The sequence below is a fragment of the Marmota marmota genome, unplaced genomic scaffold, assembly GCF_001458135.2.
Source record: "Marmota marmota marmota unplaced genomic scaffold, marMar, whole genome shotgun sequence".
NCBI lineage: Eukaryota > Metazoa > Chordata > Mammalia > Rodentia > Sciuridae > Marmota > Marmota marmota.
Window position 1 is genome coordinate 22,276,093 of NW_026000005.1, and position 23,752 is coordinate 22,299,844.

Consider the following 23,752-nt stretch of genomic DNA (forward strand, 5'->3'; position numbering starts at 1 on the left):
GGTTACTATTGATATATGGTTTGTACTTCCAGTCATGCTTATTTATTTATTTATTTTAATATGGCTAGTTTTTCCTTTTTGGTTATTTTTTTTCTTCCCTTTACTGAGTTACCTCCCACTGTTAGTTTTGGGTGCTGTTTTTCATTCCTCTTCTTGTAGTGTTTTGCTCAAAATGCCTTGCAGTGCTGGTTTTCTGGCTGCGAATTCTTTTAACTTTTGTTTATCGTGAAATATTTTAATATAATTGTCAAATCTGAAGCTTAATTTTGCTGGATACAGTATTCTTGGTTGGAATCCATTATTTTTCAGCGTTTGAAATACGTTGTTCCAGGATCTTCTCACTTTCGACGTCTGTGATGAAAAATCAGCCGTTAACCTAATTGGTTTACCCCTGAATGTAATCTGCATCCTTTCTCTCGTAGCTTTTAATATTCTCTCCTTGTTCTGTATGTTGGATATCTTCATAATTATGTGTCTTGGAGTTGGTCTATTACGGTTTTGTATGTTTGGTGTCCTTTAGGCTTCCAGGATTTGGCAATCCATTCCATCTTTCATATCTGGGAAGTTTTCTAAGATTATTTCATTCAATAGATTTTTCATGCCTTTGGTTTGAACCTCTACACCTTCTTCTATCCCAATGACTCTCAAGTTTGGTTTTTTTATGACATCCCGTATCTCTTGGATGGATTGCTTGTGATTTCTTAGGATCCTTTCTGTGTTGACTATATTCTTTTCAAGTTGATGAACTTTGTCTTCATTATCTGATGTTCTGACTTCTATTTGATCTAGTCTATTTGTGATATTCTCGTTTGAGTTTTCAATTTGGTTTATGGTTTCCTGCATTTCTAGGATTACTGTTTGATTTTTTTTTTAAATCTCTATCTCCTGGTAGAGCTCATTCTTTGCCATTCGAATTTGATTATGTAATTCGTTTTCAAAGTATACTTTCATTTTTTGGACTTGCTGTCTAATGACTTCTCTAAAATTCCGTTCCATCTGAGTTAGGTATGCCTTGAGTTCTTTCTCTGTCCATTTTTCTGATGCCTCTAGGTTTTCCTGTGAATTTAAGTTGTCCTGCATTGTTTGTAATCCTTTTTTCCCTTTTTTTTTCATGGGGCTCACGTTACTTTCCAACTCTGTTTAAACAGAGTGCTGTGTTCTCCTTTAAATTTTTTTGGTTTTTATAGTTCCAATATCTCTCCTTTGTGTTGGGAGACAATGTTTAGAGATGTTGGATTTAATTGTGATTTAAGGGAAATTCATTAGTTTCATTAAAGGCCTACAGATTTTGATGGCATATAGAGAATTGAGGTTTGAACTTAGGATTTTATGTTGAGGTCAGGCGATTTGATGGTATGGAGGTTAGTATATGTTAGCTTCTTTGGGGGGTTGCTCAAATGCAGGCGGATATTAACAAGAGAATAGACAGGAGTACTTGGGGGTAGTTAAGGGCTTAGGCGGACTATAGACCAATTCGTAGTATTCATCTATTTGCATTTAGTAAGTTGTACGTAATCTGGGTGGTCATGCTTAAGAGGAAAGATGGGGAAAAGGTAAGGAAGCAAACCAAGAAAAAGAGAGGGAGAGAAGAAAGAAAGAGAAAAGAATAGAAAAGAAAAAGAAATGATAAAAAATAATAAAATGCAGTAAAATAAAAATTACAATTTAAAAATTTAAACAATTAAAAAAAGAAAGAAAAAAAAAAGGCACTGTTAGGCTTCTATTTTCTTCGCTTCCAGTAGGTGGTGCTGTGCCTTCTGGGCCAAGATTTTGCCCTCCGTCTGTAGGAAACAATCCGTGTGAGGCCGCTCCCTCCCCCTCCCCCCCGTGTCTCTCAAAACCTGTTAGCTTAGGTTTATTCCTATCTCTAGTCACCTAGCTTCTCCTGCCAGCCAGGCCTTTCCCAGTGTGACACCTCTTGGCAGTTCAAGCTACACTCTGGGCCTGCAGTTTCCTGGACGTGGAGCGCGGCTATTCGGAACCGGCCCCTATTGTTTTGATTCCCTCCGCTAGCCCCTCCTCCGAGAGCTGGCGAGACAGGTTTCGTTTTCACTGCTGGTAGGAGGAGGGAGTTGGAGGTCAGGTGCCTTTACCTTTCCCCATGCCTCTATTCACGGTCACTCTGTTAATCACGCCCCCGGAAAGCCGGAGAAAGATTTTATGCGATTACCCCGCTGTATTGGAGATGTGCTAAATGCCACACACCTGTTCTATCGCTAAACGTGCTGCAATCTGTCAAAAACTGGCGATTGTGATGTCAGCTCTCCAAGATAGTGGTTGCTGGCTTCCTCGGTGGGCTGTCCGGTGTGGAGGACAGAACTGGACCATTTCCTTCCCCGTCTCAAACCCAGAACTCAGCCCGGAGCACAGTGAGGGCACAGCCAGCAGGACCCCACAGAATCTGCAGCACTGTTCCTCTGCGTTGCTGGCACGCCGTTTCCCGGCGCGCTGCAGTCTCTAGCAGCGGGGCGGACCGCCGATCAAACAGGCTGAATCTCCAGGTGCACGGTTCACTCGCGATTGAGACCCAGTAACCGATCCTCGGGCAGTGGAAATCCTTCCTCTAGGTTTTGGTGCACCCCAATTTTGGTGTAAATTCCTAACAAGATAGCTTTTGGCTGTTCTAACTCGTTATTCACCTGCACAGTGACGCGGTACACGGGGGTGATGCACTCTATTCGCCGCCATCTTCCGTCTCCTTCTACTTTTATTTATATATTATGTTGGTTGAAACGTGTACCTCCAAAGATCAAAGGACTCTGTCAAAAAGCAAATGTTTATGGTGAGGTCTGTAGATAAAACTGCACTCATTTAAGACTAGTGTTTCTTATTTTTCTTTTTTCTTATTTTTTTTTCCTGCCTTGCCGCAGTCTGGCTGGGCACAAAATCACGAGCCACTCAAGCAGGAACAAACTTTATTTCCAAAACTCCCGCGAATCAACAGTATTATTAGTAATAAGATTTAAATTTGACATCAGCTTTATCAGTATTTTTGTTGACTTTTTTATTTTATATTTTGAAAGTCTGCTATATCCTATAGTAGAGTAGGATATTCAACTTAAACTCTTAAGCTATATAGTTTTCATTTATATTTATTTGTATTATAGCTATGTAACAAATTATCCCAAACTTGGTGACAGAAAACTACAAACATTATCTCAGTTTCTAAGGGTCACGAATCCAAGAGCAACTTAGCAAGATGGTACTGCCTCATGAAGTTAGGGTCTTTTAACTTAATATCAAAAATAACATACTGGGGCTGGGGTTGTGGCTCATCAGTAGAGCACTTGCCTAGGGCGTGTGGGGCTCCTGGTTCGATCCTCAGCACTATGTAATGATAAATAAATAAAATAAAGGTATTGTGTGCAACTACAACTAAAAAATAAATACTTAAAAAAAAAAATAACACCCTGCCCCTTCTGCCACGTTCTCTAGAAGTAAGTTGATAAGTCCAGTCCACGCTGGGTAGAGTGGGTGAATTACACAAGGCAATGAATCCTAGGAGGCAGGAATCCTTGGGGCCATCTTAGAGGCTGCTTACTATAGGATTCTAATAGCCAAATAAAAAGAAGAAAATAAATAATTATAAAAGGAAATAAAAATTTTAAGCGATATCATTATTAACCAAATCTAGCGTTTGCTAATTTCTATTTACATAAAGTGGTTCATTTTATTATTACTAAAAATCATGTGTCTAAGTTATCAGTAGACATTCAGTAAATGGGATGTTTGCCAATTTTCCTTACCATAATTACGGATATTTGCTAAATTTTATAATAAACTTTTTTTTTTTTAGAGAGAATTTTTTTAATGTTTATTTTTTAGTTTTCGGCAGACACAACATCTTTGTTTGTATGTGGTGCTGAGGATTGAACCCGGGCCGCACGCATGCCAGTCGAGCGCGCTATCGCTTGAGCCACATCCCCAGCCCTATAATAAACTTTTTTAAAAATTTTTGTTTTAGTTGTTGATGGACCTTTATTTTGTTTATATGGTGATGAGAATTGAAGCCAATGCCTCACACATGTTAGGCAAGCTCTCTACCACTGAGCTGCAGCCCCAGCCCTATAATAATAAACTTTTAAATTTGTGTTTGTACATCTTGATAAAACATACTAATGTTTTCTTTCCATTAATTTGTATAATTAAAAATATAGATTTTAACATTGTCTTTACCTAATTATTTTTAATCTAGTGTATAGAGTAGACACTTGAATTAATATCAATAGTTGGATTTGGCCTACAGGGAGTAGAGCTGTGGTAATGGAGTGTCAGTACGGGCCAAGAAGGAAAGGTTTCCAGTTAAAAAAAATCAGTGAGCAGGAAAGCAGGTCATGTCAGCTCTACAAAGCTACTTGTCCAGCCAGGTAAGCTTAATTTTCTTTTATTTTTCATTAAGTCCTTATTTTTTAATTGAAAATATGGGGATATTTATTAAAATTAAACAAGGCCAAAAGGTATACAGTGAATCCGAAGTTCTCTCTCACTTCTGCTCTGTGTCCCTCTTTAAGGCCAGTTTGTAAAGTCATCTTACAAAGGTATTCTGTGTGTATCTCACCTTTTATCCCCACAAATATTTTCTTCCCTTAAAGTTGGGTGATAGTATATCTTCTTTACTACTATGAATTCACATTAATTTATTTATAATCTGAAAGCCTATAGTTATATCTAGTGCACAGATATTGTGCTATATACCACTGTGAATGTAATGACATGTACAATAAATATTCTTTCTTTTTAATGCTATGTAATATTTTCATTTGTGGGTGCATTATTTAATTAATTCTCTAATGATGGACATATATGCTATGAAAGATATTCTTTATTGTTGCATACAAATCTGTAGTTAACAACATCATACATATTTTTGTACTTGTACATGCTTATCAGTAAGATAAATTCCTAGAAATGAAATTACTGGAACAAAGTTATATCATTTTAAAATGTTGACAAGTATTGCAAAATTGTTTTTTAAAGAGATTTTACTAATACATTCATACCAGTAATGTATGAAATTAACATTGTAAGTTTTAGATAGAACATGGATACAAGGTAGTCATTACTCTAGGTGAGAATGAAAAATATGAAGCAATGAAAGATTTTAACTAATATTTTTCTTTTAGATATTATAAGTATTTAAAATTACTAGCAAAGTAAAATTTAAATGATAATATGTATAGTGGCATATGCCTGTAGTCCCGACTACTTGGGAGATTGAAGTGGGAGGATTATTGGAGCCCAGGAGTTCTAGGTCAGCCTGGGCAACATAGCAAGACTCTGTGACTAAAACAGAATAAGACAAATGATAATATATAATGGTTGGCCTTAGTTGATCTTTGAAACATTATTAGCATAACATCTTATATTACAAACTTCAGCATTTTCAAGAAGTTTTAAAACACCATTTAGAGGCATTTCATATTTAATTTCATGTTAACTTTATGGAATAATCAAGCATGACTATAAGATAAAAAATGCATTTTAAATATAAGCAATTCAAAAACTTAAGGTTTAACTGGGAAGAAAACCTCTAGATGTAAATAACTAATTTTATTCTCCATCATTCTCTAAGTACTTTTAGGGTACTTCTGGGTACTGTGCCCAGAAACTATTTGGGGTGTCAGAAGAAGGAGGAAATTCAAGATGAATAGATTTTACTTAATCCCACACAACCGAAAGTATTATTGGGGTGGATCAGGAAACAAATTGTTAAGAAAACATGATAGGGGCTGGGATTATAGCTCAGTGGTAAAGTGCTCGCCTAGCATTTGAGAGACACTGAGTTCGACCCTCAGCATACATAAAAATAAAATAAAGGTATTGTGTCCACCTACGACATATAAAGATTAAGCAGCTTAAAAAAGAGAGAGAGAACAAGATAATATGAAATGTGTGGTTAGCTACCTGTTGTAGGTTCTCAGAAAAGCAATCTATTCATGCAAACTCATAGCAGGAAAGAAAGTGCATTCTAACCTGGATGCTGAAATTTAGATTGAATTTGGTTAGAAAGTTAGAGGGAAGATATTGCAGTCTATGAGAACCATATAAATAAAGATATGGGACAATTGCATATACCATATCAGAGGAGGACAGGACATGGAGAAGATGAACTTCACGGGACAAGAAATTTCATACTTGAAGTAATTGTAAGATTAGGTAAATAAAGTAGAATTATTCAGAATGCCTTCAGTGTTGCCAAGAAATTTATACTTGATTAAAAAACAGGCAGATTCTTCAATAGAGGAATACAAATGTGAAGAATTATTGAGGTACTGATGTATCAAGTGAATATAAATAATGAAAACTGGAGAAACAGCAGTCTACAAGAAGGCCATTAAAGCAGTCCAGGCATAAGGTAATTATGGCTTCCAGGAGAATGAGAAGAGGCAAATCCAAAAAAAAAAAAAAAAAAACTAAAAATACTTGGTTATTTTTATTCAAGTCTTCTTAAAACATGGCCTATCTTTTATAAGCCTCTGGATACTTTCTAGATAAATTGAACTTTCTCTAAATTTAAATGTTTAAACATTGGTTGATAAGTTAGATTTTCTTGTGATTATACTATAATGAAACTGATTTTTCTTTATCTTAAATAAAGGATTTACATTAAAAAGGTACAGAAGTTTCCTGAATATAGAGTACCTACAGACCCCAAAATTGACAAGAAAATAATCAGAATGGAACAGGAGAAAGCTTTTAATATGCTAAAGAAGAACTTGGTAGATGCTGGTGGTGTTCTTAGGTATAACATTTATATAATTCTTTTATTTACTAATTAATTAGCTCCATTTCCAATAATTCTGTTGTAAGATACATTATATTGTTTTTCAATTATTTCACTGAGAAATGGTTTTAGGGCCAGGGGTATAGCTCAGTGGTAGTGCACTTACTTAGAATGCACAAGGCCTAAGGTGTGATCCATAACACTGCAAGAAAAAAGAAAAGAAAAAAATAAATAAAAAGAAATTGTTTTATAAGGTAGACATCTCATTTTCCTTGCATAATTTGTAGAGTTTTGTAATATTATAGATAATTGTAGATAATTTGAACCAAAGAATTATACCATACACCCATATGTAACGCCCCTCATAAAAGTAACAAATACATATTTAGTAATATGTTTTATTATATATTTAGTATTTTGTTTCAGATACTTATTAAGAGTAGAATTTGTAACCAATGTAGCCACCCATCTTTGATTACTCTGGCAGCCAGAAATGAATTCTAAGCCCTAAATATAGAAATTCTATTTTATCCTTCAGATTTTAATTAGGAAGAAATAATAGCTTTCTTGCTTACTTTCCTTTGTGTCAATGTAGGTAACACATTATGAGATCAAGTGTAGGGAAAATAGTTTTTGCGTGACCTTAGTTTTTCTTTTTTTCTTTTTTTTTTTTTTTTTTTTTTTTTTTTTTTTTTTTTTTTTTTTTTTAATATTTATTTATTTATTTTATTTTTTTTTTAGTTTTCGGCAGGCACAACATCTTTGTTTGTATGTGGTGCTGAGGATCGAACCTGGGCCGCACGCATGCCAGGCGAGCGCGCTACCGCTTGAGCCACATCCCCAGCCCATGTTTTTCTTTTTTTCCTTCCTGCAATGCTAGAGATCAAACCCAGCCTCATGCATGCTAGGCAGGTGCTCTATTGCTGAGCTACACTTCTAAACCCTTGTGTGATCTTTAATAAAAACTTTTAGGTGTATGGAAGTGAATTGAGTTAGTTAGATCCTTCAAGTTGGAGAACATTGTATGTAACTTAAAGTAGACTTCATTTTATTGAATATCAGAATATAAGAATTTTGTGCCAAAATATTTATTAAAACAGTATCCTACCAGATCAGTTTATTTCCTAGTAACTATTTTTATACTGATGTTCAGTAGACTTATATTCACCTTTTAGTTCATTTTCTTGCTCATGGAGCAGGAGGAGCTGGGAATGTTGTAGCCACAGTATATTGAGCTCCTGTGGGGAAAGATCTTCCCATACAGTTCAGTCTTGATAGACTCTGAATTAAAATCCACTCTGGTTGATTGATGGGTGGTAGGGAAATGACAGAAATGTAATATGGAACAAATGTTTGATAAATGGGAAAACACATAGTTTAAAGACTGATGACTTACAATGTTGTCTCTGTATTTGGGAGTAAAATTTGCTTAATATGAAATTTATAGGCTGGGGTTGTGGCTCGGTGGTAGAGTGCTTGCCTCGCATGTGTAAGGCACTGGGTTCGATTCTCAGTACCGCATATAAGTAAATGAATAAAATAAAGGTTCATCAACATCTAAAAAAAATTTTAAAATTTATAATATCCTTTTCATGTATTTTTTAAATCCATGCATCATCCTGCCATAGTGAAAGTCTATAAAGATTTATAAAGATTTTTATTTAATTGGGTCTAAAGGTAATCTTATTAAGCAGAATTCGTTTTAAATTATATTCAATATAAGACAAGCACAGTGACACATGCCTATAATTCCAGTGATTCAGGAGACTAAAGCAGGCGGATGGCAAGTTGAAGGCCAACCTCAGCAATTTCAAGGCCCTAAGCACTTTGTGAGACCGTTTAAAATCAAATCTTTTTTTAAAAGGGTTGGGGATATAACTCAGTGGTAAAGTGCCCGTGGGTTCAACCCCCAGTCTCCCCAAAATAACTTTATTCATTATGGCATAATCATATATAATTTTTCTTAAAAGAGTATTCCTTCTCTTGATGAGTTTTTGTTTTCTTCTTGGTGAATGTTTTAGCCAGCTTTTTTGCTTCTATGACTAAAGGACCCAACAATTTTAGGAGAGGAAAAGTTTATTTGAAGGCTCATAGTTTCAGAGGTCTTAGTCCATAGAAGGCCGGCTCCATTCTTTGGGGCTCACAATGAGGCTGAACATCATGGCAGGATAGTGCAGCAGAGGGAAACAGCTCACATCATGATCAGTAAGCACAGAGACTGACTCCACTCTCCAGACAAATTATATATTCCAAACATATGCCCCAGTACCTACCTCCTCCAGCTACACCCTGCCACTTCAATTACCACACAGTTAATCCCTACCAGGAATTAATTCACTGATTAGGTTAAGATTATAACCCAATCATTTCTCCTCCAAACCTTGCACTGTCTCACACATGAACTTTTGGGGGACACCATATCTAAACCATAATGATTAACCTAATTATGATTCCTGCATTTATCTAATAATATTAAATAATTTTAAAATTTAAATTTAATAATTTAAATACTTTCTTGTCAGGTGGTATGTACAGTTACCTACACAGCAAGCTCATCAGTATCACGAATTAGAGACTTCCTGCCTCCCTTTGTCACCTTCCCCTTTTCCTGTGTCTTCTCTTGAAGAAGAGGAAACTACAGTTAGAGATGAGAATTGTGCATTGCCATCACGTCTGCATCCTCAAGTAGCCCATAAAATTCAAGAATTAGTATCACAGGGAATAGAACAAGTATATGCAGTAAGGAAACAGCTAAGGTATAGTAGATGCAAATTGTTCTTTTGACATTTTTCATTTTTGCTTGTTGTTTTAAATAATATACTTCAGATTACAGATATTTTCAAGGATATCTGCTATTTGAGTAAATAAGTAATAGAGCTTATTAGCTTATTAAAATACTCTTAATTAGGAACTTATAATTTTCCATTGTTGTCAAGCCATAGTTAATATGGCTTATTATAATTCTTTATAACTTTTGAGATACTTCATATTGGGCAAATTGGACTATTTTTAAATGATACATGAATTGAATTATATATTTAGAAAAAAAAACTTTTGTAGAACCAAAGATTTTAAATCCTAGGCCAGGATATTTATTTCAAACTATTTAAAATGCAGTTATAGCTTATTATAATAAAAAATTTGGATAGTTCTTTAGCTAACGAAATTTTATTTGTAGTACTCTGGTCTAATTTTATTGCTACTTTATTGATACTCTGGCCTAATTTTATTGATAATTATTATTATGTTAATACTGTTATTATAGTGAACATTTTAATTTACTTAGTTATTATCTTGAATATAGGAATCTTTGGAACAAAGCCAAATTTGGTAAAATCACCCACTGTTTACCAAACCTAGGCAATAGTATTTCAGACTATTTGAAATGAGGTTCATTAAGAACAGTAGAATAACCAGGCACCACGGTACATGGTTATAATCTCAGTGACTCAGTAGGCTTAGGATCATGAGTTCAAAGCCAGTCTCAGCAAAAGCAAGGCACTAAGCAACTCAGTGAGACCCTGTCTCTAAATAAAATACAAAGTAGGGCTAGGGATGTGATTGAGTGTCCTTGAGTTCAATCCCTGGTACATACACACACAAAATAAAGAACATTTGAAACAGGGCCAGGGTTGTAGCTCAGTGATAGAGTGCTTGCCTAGTAAGTATAAGGCACTAGGTTTGATCCTCAGCACCACATAAAAATAAACAAAATAAATGCATTGTGTCCATCAACAACTAAAAACATTTTTTAAAAAAGAACAGTCAGATAATACAACCCTGCAGTTTGGCCCATTGCATATAATGCTCAAAGCATATGTATGATTTTTTTTGTGTATTATGATTTTTTTGTGTACTTATTTTTTATATAATTACATAGCAATGTTGCCTTCCATTTCCATCTTCTCTTTTGTCTACTTGTAAAATTTGAGCACATGATACTTCATATATTAGTTGATGCCTTTGAAAGCAGTATAACATGATCTTTATGCATATAATTTGGATTTGGCCCAAGCTCTTTTACTTACTAGGTAGGGGCATCACTTTGGGCAAATTATTTAACCTCTGCATTCTTCAGTTCCCTCATCTGTGAAGTGGGAATTAAACTGTACCTATGACATAGGATTATAGTAAAAGTTAAAGGAAATGCTTGGTTAATACTGTGCCTGACACAGTAAGCATTTAAAAATATTAAACTTAATTTGAAAATAATTGTTCCTTTAAATTAAATTTATAAAATTGTTAAAGCTCACTCTGATGTGTATAGGTATTTAACCAATGAAAATTTAACTTGCATGAATTTTATGATTTAATGTATGGAAAAATTTAAAGTAGGAAAATATAAATGGTTATAGAACTTTGAATTATACTTTACAGAAATTTATGCTAAAAGAGAACTTTTCTCTTTTGATCTACAAGTATATTACTAAATAGTTTATATTCTTGTTCTATTTTATATTCTCCACAGGAAGTTTGTGGAAAGAGAACTGTTCAAACCTGATGAGGTACCTGAAAGACATAATTTATCTTTTTTTCCAACTGTAAATGATATAAAAAATCACATCCATGAGGTACAGAAATCCTTGAGAAATGGAGATATGGTATATAACTCAGAGATTATTCCAGCAACGGTATGATCACAACCACAATTCTTTGTTTTATGAGAGAATCTTTCTCAGTTTCTCTAGTATTTGTCCTAATAAAAATGGCTACTATTAGACCATCTGAATAACTATGACTTGGGAAACAGTAGTGACTTTTTTTTCTTAAAATGTAAACCATAAATTATCAGGTGGTAACTGCAATTTTGTTTAAATTATTGTCACAAAGAGAAGAAACAGTAGATTTCCAAATCTGAGTATACTAAAAATAGTAATCTTCACTTTAAAATCAATATTTTTTTCTCTATGGAAATTATTTTATACCTATTTAGTAGGCTTTTATTGAGTACATTCTCCCCCATTTTGTATTTATTCATTTATTTATTTTGAGACAAGTGTCACTAAATTTACCCTAGCTGGTCTAGAACTCCTAAGCTGCAATGATCCCTCTACCTCAGCCTCCCAGTGCTGGGACTGCAGGTGTACAAAACCACAGTTGGTGCCCCCATTTTTTTAAAAAAAAAAAGGGCAAAATTAAATAGTTCAGACTTGAATGCATAAAGTGATAAATGTTAGTTCCATATGCCAAATATGAATATCAATTGTACTTCATAGTTTAAAACTGTATTTTCCCCAAATACTAGTCATTTCCAAGAAAATTTTACTACAATTACCTAAAAACTACTAATTACATTGCAGGCAGTGACTATGGCATTAAAATTTCAGTGGCATCCTTTGTTCTCCTAACTTTCCAAATTCAGCAACTGAACATATTCAGAATTTTTTTTAATTATTGATGGACTTTTACTTTATTTATTAATTTATTTATATGTAGTGCTGAGAATCTAATCCAGTGCCTCACACATGCTCTACCACAGAGCTACAACCCCAGCCCAATAGTCAGAATGTTTTAAAGCTAGAACTGCTATTTTTTAAAAAATCTTTATTTTATTTATTTATTTTTTATGTGGTTCATGAGGATCGATCCCAGGGCCTCACACATGCGAGGTGATCACTCTACCACTGAGCCACAATCCTAGCCCCAAGAACTGCTATTTTCTTGCTATCCATACTTTCAATTTTCCTTTCCAAAACTCAAGAAATAAAACAGATTTTCTATACAAATAATTGCTGTCCAAACTCGGGAACCTAATATATTTGTATAGTAAAGTATACTTGTGCTTTGAGAATATGAACAAGTAGAGAGAGTAATAGAATAAAACACAAATATAGTTTGACAATAAAATATGACAGTTGTATGAATGATTTAAGTTTTTTTCATTATTACTGCTTTATTTTCATTTAAATAAATATTCCTATTTCAGCTTCAGTGGACTACAGATAGTGGGAATATTCTCAGAGAGACTGTGACAGTTACATTTGCAGAAGGTATGTTATCTTGAATGCCTTTAAAATATAAAATTAAATGATGTAAAAACTGGAAGAAACTTAAAATATTATATGATCAAATTTTATAGATAAGGAAATCATTACCCAAAAGAGCAAAAAGCAACTGTGAGATTTTTCAAAATATTTCTGGCTATTTAAATTTCTCTGATATTTAACACTTAGGCTTCTTTTTTTTAATTTTTTTTTTTTGTTGTTGTTGTTGATGGACCTCTGTTTTATGTATTTATTTGTTTATGTGGTGCTGGGGATTGAACTCAGTACCTCACACATGCTAGGCAAGTGCTTTACCACTGAGCTACAACTCCACCCCTAACATTTATACTTCTTTATGACTGAAAATTAAGGCTGATTACCAGCATAGTAAACTATAATGCTATATAATTCCAATAGTAATAACCATAAGATACCTCGATCTTGGAACTATTGTTTATTTTGAATGTTTTGCTTTTTCTCATATGTTCTTATTCCTTTTGTCTTTCAGTAGTCTAAACCTATTTCAACCCTTTTTTGCATGTGTTCTATCTTCTGCATGGCCAACTCCCTTTATTACTCAAATAACAATCTCCAGTTTTAAGTGCTTCCTTAACTTCACCTTCAGGGAACTACTCATTCTTTTTTATATTTACCTCTGCATTTAACATAGAAAGCTATTGTTTACATAATTATATTCTTGTAATTTGAGCCTTTCAGAGAGAAGGATTATATTTTATTAAAATTAACATAACTATTGCCTAGGAATAATGCCTGCTAAACAGTTAGTACCTAAATAAATGCTTTAGAATCAATTAATGAATAACCATATATAGTATAGTGTTTTTTATTCTTTTACTTATTAATCTTTGCCTACAGAATGGCTTTGAAATTTTTTAGCATTATTCATTTATTCTATATATATTTAAGTCATTGTGCTAAATGCTAGACATAAAAAATATTGGGTAAGTTTTCTACTTTATGAAACTTAAAGTTTAGCAAGAGAAAAAGAACATTAAACAAGTATATTCTAATTAATTACTGTTTTGAAAAGTACCATGGAAGAATTGTGCAAAATTATGTGGGACTAGACTAGTGATATAGACAGAACAAAAAGTTGGGGATTGACACTTAAAAGTGTCACTTTTAAGAACTGAAGAATGACTAGAAGTTTGCCAATCAAAGGAATTACATTTGTGAAAACCAAGCAAGAAGAGCTTTGTCACATTTAAGAAACACATTTAAGAAGGCTGGTGTGGGTTTAGCATAGACAGTGCTTAGAGTTAAAACTATATAAGCAAAACAGATTTAGAAGGCCATTTTACTAAACTGATGAAAATGTGTAGTAAAATGTATAGACTGCAGCTGGTTGTATATATACTCGGAGGAAACAAATTGGAGAGTTATTTTAAAAGTAGAATTTAAAGACCATGGTTATTGATTGAATAATTGGGGATAGGGGACAAAAGAGTTGGAATGATCTAAGATGACTTCTGAATTTGTACTTTGAGCAGTTGACTAATGATAGGATTTACTGAGCTTAGGCAGAAGAATAGAGTATTGGTGAAGGAAAGGGAGAGGAAAAGGTATCAGATTTAGAAACTTGAGTATCAAAGCCATTTCAATAGAGTGGATTAGGAGGAAGCCATATTAGAGTTATTGAAGAATGAATGGAAGATAAGTGAAGGAGTAGAGATAATGTGAACCACTTTTTCAAGAATTGTCTATAAAGAGAGTATGGGTTGAGAGAAGGTGTTTTTAAGATAATAGAGACTTGCAGACATAGTAAAAGTGGTAGAATGGGAAGTTGAGATTTCTCTCTTTTGGCTTCTCTTTTTAAGTACAAGTGAGGGTAAGAATTAGGAAAGATCTTAGGAAGGGTGGTATGAATTTGAGGGACATGGAGATAAGAAATTATTCTGAATAGAGTAAAAGAATTGCTGAACATTCTAGGTGAAGTTCTAGTTGAGGTTGGTATCAGCACTGGTAGTGAGGTTTTTTCAGTGGCACTGACTTTTCGTTCAGAGTTGAGTTTCAGCAGCAGAATATAACCAAAGGCAAAAGAGTTTATGATACTTGTAAGAGAAACTAAAATTATAGACCACGGAATCTAAGCCGGATGGGGAAAGAATCTTATTAAGGAAAAGTAATGGATCTGAAGAAAATTCAGGGATCAGTTGACTACAGTCACATGAGGGTGAAGAATTATTGTAGCAAAGTACTTGTGTAAAATGCCTGGAAGAATTAAGATATTGTTCAGAGAATGGAATGTTTAAATATGAGATTTTAAAGGTAGAATAGTCTAGAATATTCTAGAGGTACTAGTAGAGGTAGAGTAGTATCATACTAATGGGCAGCTGTAACAGAGTCAAGTAAAAGGACTTTAGAAATGAAGAAGCCAAGAAATATGAGAGAACTGAGCATTCCTCTGAAGAAGGATTGATTACACTGATTCTGTAGATGAGGAAACTGAAATTTACAAACTGAGTTTTATAGTATGTTGATGGTAATCCAGAAAAGCCAGAACTTAATCTGGCTTAAAAGTCCATCCTTATCTGACACAAGGACCAGTTTTTAAATTTCTCAGTTCTAGATGGGTCTGGCAATGCACATCCATAATCATAAAGAATCAGGAGGCTAAGGCAGGAGGATCAAAGTTCAAGGCCCTCTCTCAAAAAATAAATAGGGCTAGGATGTAGCCCAGTGATAAAGTACCCCTGGATTTAATCCCCAGTATCACCAAGAAAAATAAAATCTATTATGGAAGCCCTAAAATTGTAGGGTTTTTATTATTGTTATTTCCATTTGTTTGTTGAGACAGGGTTTTGGTAAGTTGCACAGGCTGACCTCATACTTGCTATCTGCCTGCCTCAGCTTCCTGGTACCTGAGGTTACAGGTGTAAAATTGTTTTTTGATATTAAGGACATTAATATATTTGAGTTAACATAATAAGAGCTACATTAAAGGGCTAGGGCTGCAGCTCATTGATAGAGTGCTTACCTACATGTACCAGGCCCTGAATTCAATCCCAGCATATAAATGAATGAATGAATGAATGAAAGAAATGAGAATGACTCAAATTCCATAAGGACAATTACTTTTAAAACTAATAAGACAAGTTTTTACTTTCATTCATTTATCCCAAAATGAGTTATGGATTAAGAAATTTAATAGTATTATTATTGAGGACCTATTTGTGCCAGGCATTGTCCTAAGTTTTAGGACTACAGAAGATGAATTAAGTTTGGTCCTTGTAATTGAGAATCTCAATAGGCTTTACATATCTAGAAAACTTAGGGTGTAGACTAGCATTATAGTGTGAAGAATGGACTATATTAGAGTTCCAGATGCAGAGTCTTTCCAGGAAAAAATATATTTCTAGATCCCAGATCAGATCTACTGAAATGAAATTTATGAAGGTTAAGGTCTGGGGATGTAAGGCCCTGTGTTCAAACCCCACCACTAGAAAAATAAATGGAGATTGAACCTAGGCATTTTTGACAGTTTTTTCATAGCTGTGACCAAAAGACCTAAGACAATTTTAGAGGGGGAAAAATTTATTTGGCACTCAATATTTTGGAAATCTCAATCTATAGATAGCCAGCTTGGTTGCTCTGGGTCTGAGATGAGGTGTAAGAGTGTGGAGGAGGAAAGCAGCTCAGAACAGGGCAATCAGTAGCAGAGAGAGCTCCACTCAAAAGGGACAAAATATAAACCCCAAAGGCATGTCCTCCATAGACCTTCCTCCTCTAGCTATACCCTACCAGTCTTTGGTTATTACCCAGTAATAATATTACCCAGTATAATGTACCCAGTACATTATAATGTACTGATTAGTTTAAGGCTCTCATAACCCAATCATTATACCTCTAAATTTTCTTGCATTGTCTCACACAGGAGCTTTTGGGGTCCACATTATACTATACCATAATACTAGGAATATATACTTTCTAAATTTTCCTTAGAGATTCTGATGATCTATCTGCCTGGTTCTGGAAATAATGGGCTAGCTGACTTTATTTTTCTTTCTTTTTCTGATGATAATGATTTCTTGAAGTCTTTTGCAAATCTTTGATCTTGTTTGCTATTCACTTCTGATAGAAAGGGTTGTAATAAAGCATAGAATCCTAGAAGCAATAAAAAATTTTTGTTTTAATAGTTTGTATTTTATATAATTTAGGAAATTCACCAGGAGAATCAGTTACCACCAAAGTGGAAGCAAATCAGGCTGGGTCTTCTTTGTCTCCAGAACCAACCCACTTACTCTCCTCACTTTCCTCATTTCAGCCCAAAATATTTACACAATTACAGGTAAGATAGCCAAATTTGGGGCTCTTTTTTCTCCATGTCTCTTCTTCTAGTGATTTTAGAAAACTGTTATAGCATTATAATGATCAGATATTTCTTCATTATTAATTTCTTGACTTCTTTGTATTAAGATGATAATTCAAATAGTCTTTTTTGAAAAAGTTTGAAGTGAACTATGCATGCAGTCAAATTTAGTTATATTATTTTTCTCTTGGTTCTTGTTTCTGTCCTCTTAATATTTATTAGCAACTATTCACTTATATTTTATCTGTGTCAGTTTTTTGTCAAAAGAGTAGTATCATATGAAAATATTATACATTATAAATCCAAATATTTTGATATAAATTTTTTCTATTTAAAAGGGTTTGCAGTTACAACCACGATTTACCTCTCCTGATGGATCACCAGCTTTGGTATCAGTAAATAACCACCCCTCTTCCAGTCCATCAAGACTTCTGGATTCGGTAGAAAATGATGTAATGAATAGTAATTCTCTACTTCTTGGTCAAAGTCATAGCCTTCAAACAGATACATGCCTAACCCAAAATAATAGTACTGCCTCTACCATGGGTAATCTCCCAGAACCAGATCAAAATCTAGTTGCAGTGGATCAGCTGGTGGAAGTTGAAGATATTGAGGAGACGGAGAATCTGGAAGGAAGTATCCAAAGGATTCTCTTGCGAGATGTGCAGACCATTCCAATACGGATTATAGATAACCACCCAGCTCTTAGTAAGTTAAAATCAACTTATGATGTAACTTTTTTTTAATCTTTATGAACTACCATTATTATATCACACTACAGAAAAAAAAATACTATCATTTCTACCCACCAGGTCTATAATATTATATAACTGAAGTAAAATTATGAGAGAGAAGGGGGATATTTCATTAGCATGAGTTTAAGAGCTTTTAAACTTACAACTTCATATTTCTCCTTATTTCTAGTTATTTAATCCCTTTGAAGTTATTGTTCCCTAATTAACTTTTTTTCCATGGGGAAAAAAAAATCTCTTGATGTGAAATCAAAAGATTGTTCTAGAATGCTTTAAAAAATTGATAAAAACATAAAATATGGAAAACTGTTTTAGTGCAAAAAATGACATATGTATACACAAGTAAAAATAAAATGAAGTGGACAGATACAAAGGGTAAAATGAAAATTTTGAGTTATAAAGTTACATGTTCTGAGTTCTATGGAAGGTGAAAGGGAACTAATAAAACTTGGGCACTTGGTTTAGTCCAGGACCTTGTTATCTTCACTTTATTACTAACCAAGTTGATTTTTTAAAATATTTTTTTAGATGTTGATGAATCTTTATTTTATTCATTTATTTATATGTGGTGCTGAGAATCGAACCCAGTGCCTCACAAATGCTAGGCAAGCACTTTGCCACTGAGCCACAACCCCAACCCAGTAGTAAACTTCTACTTGACCTGTGTCACTTCACTTCATACAAATTGTTCTGGACCAGTCACTTTTGTGGTCAAAGACTTGCAGTTTACTTTGAAGAGCAAAAATCTTCACAGAAGTTATTCTTAGAACATGTATTTTCCCTCCATCTCAATTCTTATTCTTCTGGGTAAAGAAAACAGTGGCATAGTTCCTTTCAGAAAAAGTCATTATCTTTTAGATTTGTTGAAAGCATTACTTTTAAAGAAAATTTATCCAGAGGGCTGTGGCAGTTATAACTGCTGAGTAACTTAAGTAAATGTGAAGAAAAAGAAATATATGTGAATTCTTCATGAGAAGAATTATACAGATGAGTGCTCAGGTAAGTGAAGTAATTGCCTAAAGTGCACATCTAGTAAGTGACAGAGCAAGGATTTGAACCCAGATCAGTCTTGCCTTTCAAAGCTTTCTTCCATTCAAATGTTTCCTTCCTCTGTGTTGTGCCACAATATTTCTGGGAGTACTGATCTAGATTGTTTTAAAGAAGACCCTGTTTGGAGCCAAATTTGCATGATTTATCAAGTTAGATAACAATCTTGAGGGACTATATCACCTAGATATGAGTTCTTAGAGTCACTCAAATTCATCCTATGCTAGTTCTCTGTGTCTCTGACTAAACTCTTATACACCTGCATGTGCAGACAAAAATTAGATATGTTGAGCATGCTTCTATGAGAAAATATGGTCCCCTTAACATGTTACCTAATAGCAACTGAAAAACCAATATTCTTGAGAAAGAGAGAAGAAAATTTGATGTTAGACATTCCATCAACACTTATCAGTAGTGCTGTTTGTATGCTACCGTTAGATTAACTTGGTTATAAGTGCTTTCAAATCAGAATGGTAAATGGATTCTGAAATGTTTCAGATAAACATATAGTTCACACACCTAAATCAGAGCTATCATCCAAGATGTGGCACTGAGTTTTCAAATATACTATTTTTTCTGAATTGCAGCTTGGTTCTTTTTCCAAACTGTTGTAGCTTTTTGCTTTTCTTCTAATTCATATAATTCTAAAGATTCCAGTGTCAAAGTATATTAACCCTTTGGATTTTTCTTTTATGTTTGGTTTTAAAGTTGAAGAAAACCCAGAAGGTACTATTTCCATGAACCAAGTTAAACAAGAACCCAAAGAACCAACATTGTCCTTGGAAGCAAAAAAAATTGGACTGTAAGAAATTATCTGCTACATAAATTATTGAAGCTTTTCAGAATTTACAACTCTGGTGACTTCTAATGTTTTAGAAAAGAAGGTGAATATTATTAAAGCACAGCATTGTGATAACTGGACTGAAGACTGATGAGCAGCTTTGATTTAAAACTGGTATTTTTGTTGCCAAGTTCATATTTTAACCCGTATTAAGAAATATTTTGCCCTTCTTATTTTGTGTAATTGTTATGCTTTTTGGTTATCTAATAAGTCGGTATTTCAAAAGATTGTTTGAATTTACCCATAGTAATTTAGTCCAAACATGAACACTTATCTAACATTTCTGGAAATATCCAGTTTGGTTCATGTAACACAAAAAAGAATAACAAAAATAATAGATGAGTGTATGTTTATGTTACAAATTTTAAAGTTGTAAAGAAATTTAATTAACAGACAGGTGAGAGAATATTTGTAGTCTGTATTATTTGGAAAGATAAAGCAATAGATTTTATATAATAACACAAAACCCAGCAATCAAGTCTGTGAAAACCATACAGTTACATTTTAGCCTCTTCCCTTTTAATTTTGTATTTTTAACTACAAACCAATAGCATATTAATGGTCATCTAATAGAAATTTAAATGACTTGGTAAGTACTGAGAATTTTAACTAGAATTAATCAGATAAACAACAGAAATCAGTATATGTTGCATAAACTTATACTATGCTGCAGGTAAAACAGTATTAATGGGTAGAAAGATGAAGAAATTGAGAGAATTTGGAAATAATAATAGAACTTCTTGGGGTTTAAAAATAATTTGAGAAACTTTTTGTTGTTAGTAGAGGTTTTGTTTTTGTTTTTGTTTTTTTTCCCCTTTAGTTTGAAGATTCAGTTTAGATTAGAAAAGAATTTAAGTAATATTTAGATTGTTCTAATGCTGGAGTTCTTACTGAATCAATAGTATTAGAATTCAAAGTATTTCAGGACAAGTATTTATAGTTTAAAATTTAGTTCATATTTAAAACTTTAAAATATCTGATCTGGTGTATTTGTTAAGTATATTTACTTCAAATACCAATAAGTACTAATCAGTATATTCATTATAAGCAACTGTTTTCTGAAAGATTGGCAAAATAGAAACATCACCCATAGCTGTCAAGAAATAATCTCTAGTCAGGCATGTTGGCACATGCCTGTAATCCCAGCAACTTGGGCGGCTGAGGCAGGAGGATTGCAAGTTTGAAGCTACCTAGCCTCAGCAAGTTAGCAAGGCCCTAAGCAACTGAGAACCGGTCTCAAAATTACAAATTTTAAAAAGGACTAGCGATTTGGCTCAGTAGTTAAGTGCCCCTGTGTTCAATTCCTGATACCAAAAAAAAAAAAAAAAAAAAAAAAAAAAAAAAAGATATCAACCTCCAAAGGCTTGTTTTTCCAAAGACCATATGTAGGCATAATTTTATTTTTTAAAAACATAAGAATTTCAAGTAGATATTAATGTTTCATATTCAAAGCATGCAGAGTATAATATGAAAGTTAACCTTAATACTTTACGTGATTATAAGTCACTTTTGGCTTTTCTAAGTCCAGTCTCTCATTCTTGATTTACTTCGTTTGAGGTATATGACATGTATCTAAATGTAAAGCACTGATATTTTAGAAATAAGTGGAATTCTAAAATTGCTTACTTTTTAGATTTATATCCTATTCAATATAAATTTTATTATTTATATCCTATTTAATGCAAAGTAATATTTAGTTATATGTACAATTTTAGTAAGAATTGCTTTTCTTTTTCTTAAGAAATGAAAATATTTGTCAGCATTTGTAGAAGTAGGCTGCTAAATTTGATTCTATTATGCAGAGTTAAACAATTCTTAGTTACCTCAAACCCACATTTCTGTTAGTGTATGTGTATTTAAAAGGAATAAGTTTGAATTTATTTACAGTTTAGAGTTGCACAGTAGGTAATACTGTTTTTGTTTGTTATTTCTACTTTTTATGGAAACTTTTTCAAGATTTTAAATAATATATCTTTATCTTTCAATAATGATAAATGTGTATTATTTAGTATTTCACCCTTTAAACTATATTGTATTCTTTTGGAGACATTCCTTTCTTTTTTGATGTTGAGTTGCTAAGGAGAAATGCGTGTTAAGACACAAACTCTGATCAGTTACCTGTGAGGATGAGAGAGATGTCAGAGGATTCCAACTTTGGTCCTTGATCAAGAACAAAACATAGTTAAAATATATTTCTCTTACTTCATTCTGTGTGATTATCTCTTCTGATAATGTTTTTTATGAGAACAGAAAGTTACAGTGCATCCTTCTGACAAACAAAAAACAAAACAACCTATAAAAACTAAGAGAGTGAAAAAATGTTTAAATTCCTTATTGTATACTCTTTTGGGTTTTAGGTAGAAACTGGAACTATGAGTATTTTCATGTAAGTACTTTAATGAGTAGCTCTTTAAAAATCATTTCTGGGAGATCTTAAAAATTCATTTATCCTCTAAATGCATGATTAGCCACAACATGTCAGTATTTTGTTCAAAGGTGCTTAGCATCACGTTTTGAAAACAGTTTACATATTTTAAATGTCTAATTTTTAATTCACAGGGTATTAAGTACAAATGTGTAAAATTTTTCATTATTTGTATTTGGCATTCTCCTAACAGCTCTACAGCAAAGTTTGATATATGTTCTTTCCTGTCATATTTTTCAAGGTGTAATATCTGTGTAAGGAGTCAGACATTCAAATTAAGCAGTTAGAATTTCAGTTACAGCTCACTTGTTTCTTCATTGTAGTTTTCATGTTCCAAGCCTCCAACTGAACTTTATATATACTCCAATGAATTATAGATAAATACAACCATGATAGATGTTTCCCTCAATAGCAATTTTCTGTGTAAGCAATTAGTATAATTAAAAGGAACAGTTTAAACATCTTATGCAAGTCAATATTTTCCTACAAGTCACAAAACTGATGGAAGACAGGTTTTGGGGATCCAGTTCTGAATTACTAGAGTTTCTAATTTTGAGGCCCACCAGCTTGTGTTTCATCTTCTTTATATCCTGTCAAAAATATATACTTAATCATGTGGGTATGAAAAAGATGTTGTTTACTTTATGCCTGGTTTTAAAAGAGGTTAAAATGTGTGTGTATATATTGTAACGATGTATAATGTCCTTGTTATAATGTAATTTTTTCATTAAAAAAGTCCCTTGATGTTTTTCTTACACTTGTTATTGTTTTTTTTAATATGCATTTTTATGGTAGTTTTTTTCATCTTAAATAAGATGCTGAGTGAACACTTTAATACCTGAGAATTTTGGCTAGAGATTTATGTATGGTTTGGAACCTAAAAGTTTTTAAGCATAACTACCAATATCTTCTATTTACATTTGGGGGTATACATGCATTTAGTGATCTGTTAGCCAGGCATCAACATTTTAAAATGATTTGCATAACATGGTGTGATACCTCTACCATTGAAATCGTGGTGCCAAAATACATACAGCTTTGTGCATTGCAAAAGATAATAGAATTATATGATTTTTAGCGAAGGGATCATTAATTATCCTCCCTTTGCACCCCACCCCCTTTATTCCACTCCTTTCCTGTTTTTCAGGAACATAGAAAATCTTTTTTTTTTTTTTAATTTATTTTTTTTATTGGTTGTTCAAAACATTATAAAGCTATTGACATATCATATTTCATACAATAGATTCAAGTTGGTTATGAACTCCCAATTTTACCCCAAATACAGATTGCAGAATCACATCGGTTACACATCCACATTTTTACATAATGCCCTATTAGTAACTGTTGTATTCTGCTACCTTTCCTATAACATAGAAAATCTTAATCTCTCCAGAGAGAAACTGAATTGGCTCTTGCCCATATGGCAGCTAGTTTAGGCTTCAGACATCTTAAATGGTATACTGTTTTGATATCTGAACAGCTGTAACTCAACTTAACTATAAACCCAAAGCCTTAGTATACTTCTACCAGATACATGTTAGCAGTGAATTCCGTTGTTATACAGTACAAGTTTTCACTGCTGATCAAATCCTTAAAACTTTTAGAAATAAAATTGTAATTTAAGAAAAAACTCAACTTGTTAATGGATG

At 33.2% G+C, this 23,752-nt stretch overlaps 1 protein-coding gene across 8 annotated transcripts in view; it reads left to right on the top strand.

The window, feature by feature from the left end:
* Positions 1-22,860, top strand: part of Carf (calcium responsive transcription factor) — a 53,899-nt gene extending 31,039 nt beyond the window's left edge. For 3 of the 8 annotated variants that reach the window (XM_048808331.1, XM_048808335.1, XM_048808336.1), the window contains 8 exons: positions 4,247-4,367; positions 6,599-6,742; positions 9,247-9,480; positions 11,193-11,355; positions 12,651-12,714; positions 16,887-17,017; positions 17,377-17,746; positions 19,546-22,860. In XM_048808331.1, the coding sequence (XP_048664288.1) occupies positions 4,247-4,367; positions 6,599-6,742; positions 9,247-9,480; positions 11,193-11,355; positions 12,651-12,714; positions 16,887-17,017; positions 17,377-17,746; positions 19,546-19,643 (1,325 nt within the window). In that variant the 3' untranslated portion in view covers positions 19,644-22,860. Of the gene's footprint in view, positions 1-4,229; positions 4,368-4,443; positions 6,356-6,598; positions 6,743-9,246; positions 9,481-11,192; positions 11,356-12,650; positions 12,715-16,886; positions 17,018-17,376; positions 17,747-19,545 lie in introns of those variants that run through there. The other 5 variants (XM_048808332.1, XM_048808337.1, XM_048808338.1 and 2 more) reach the window with 5 other exon arrangements.
* The last annotated feature ends 892 nt before the right edge of the window (positions 22,861-23,752 follow it).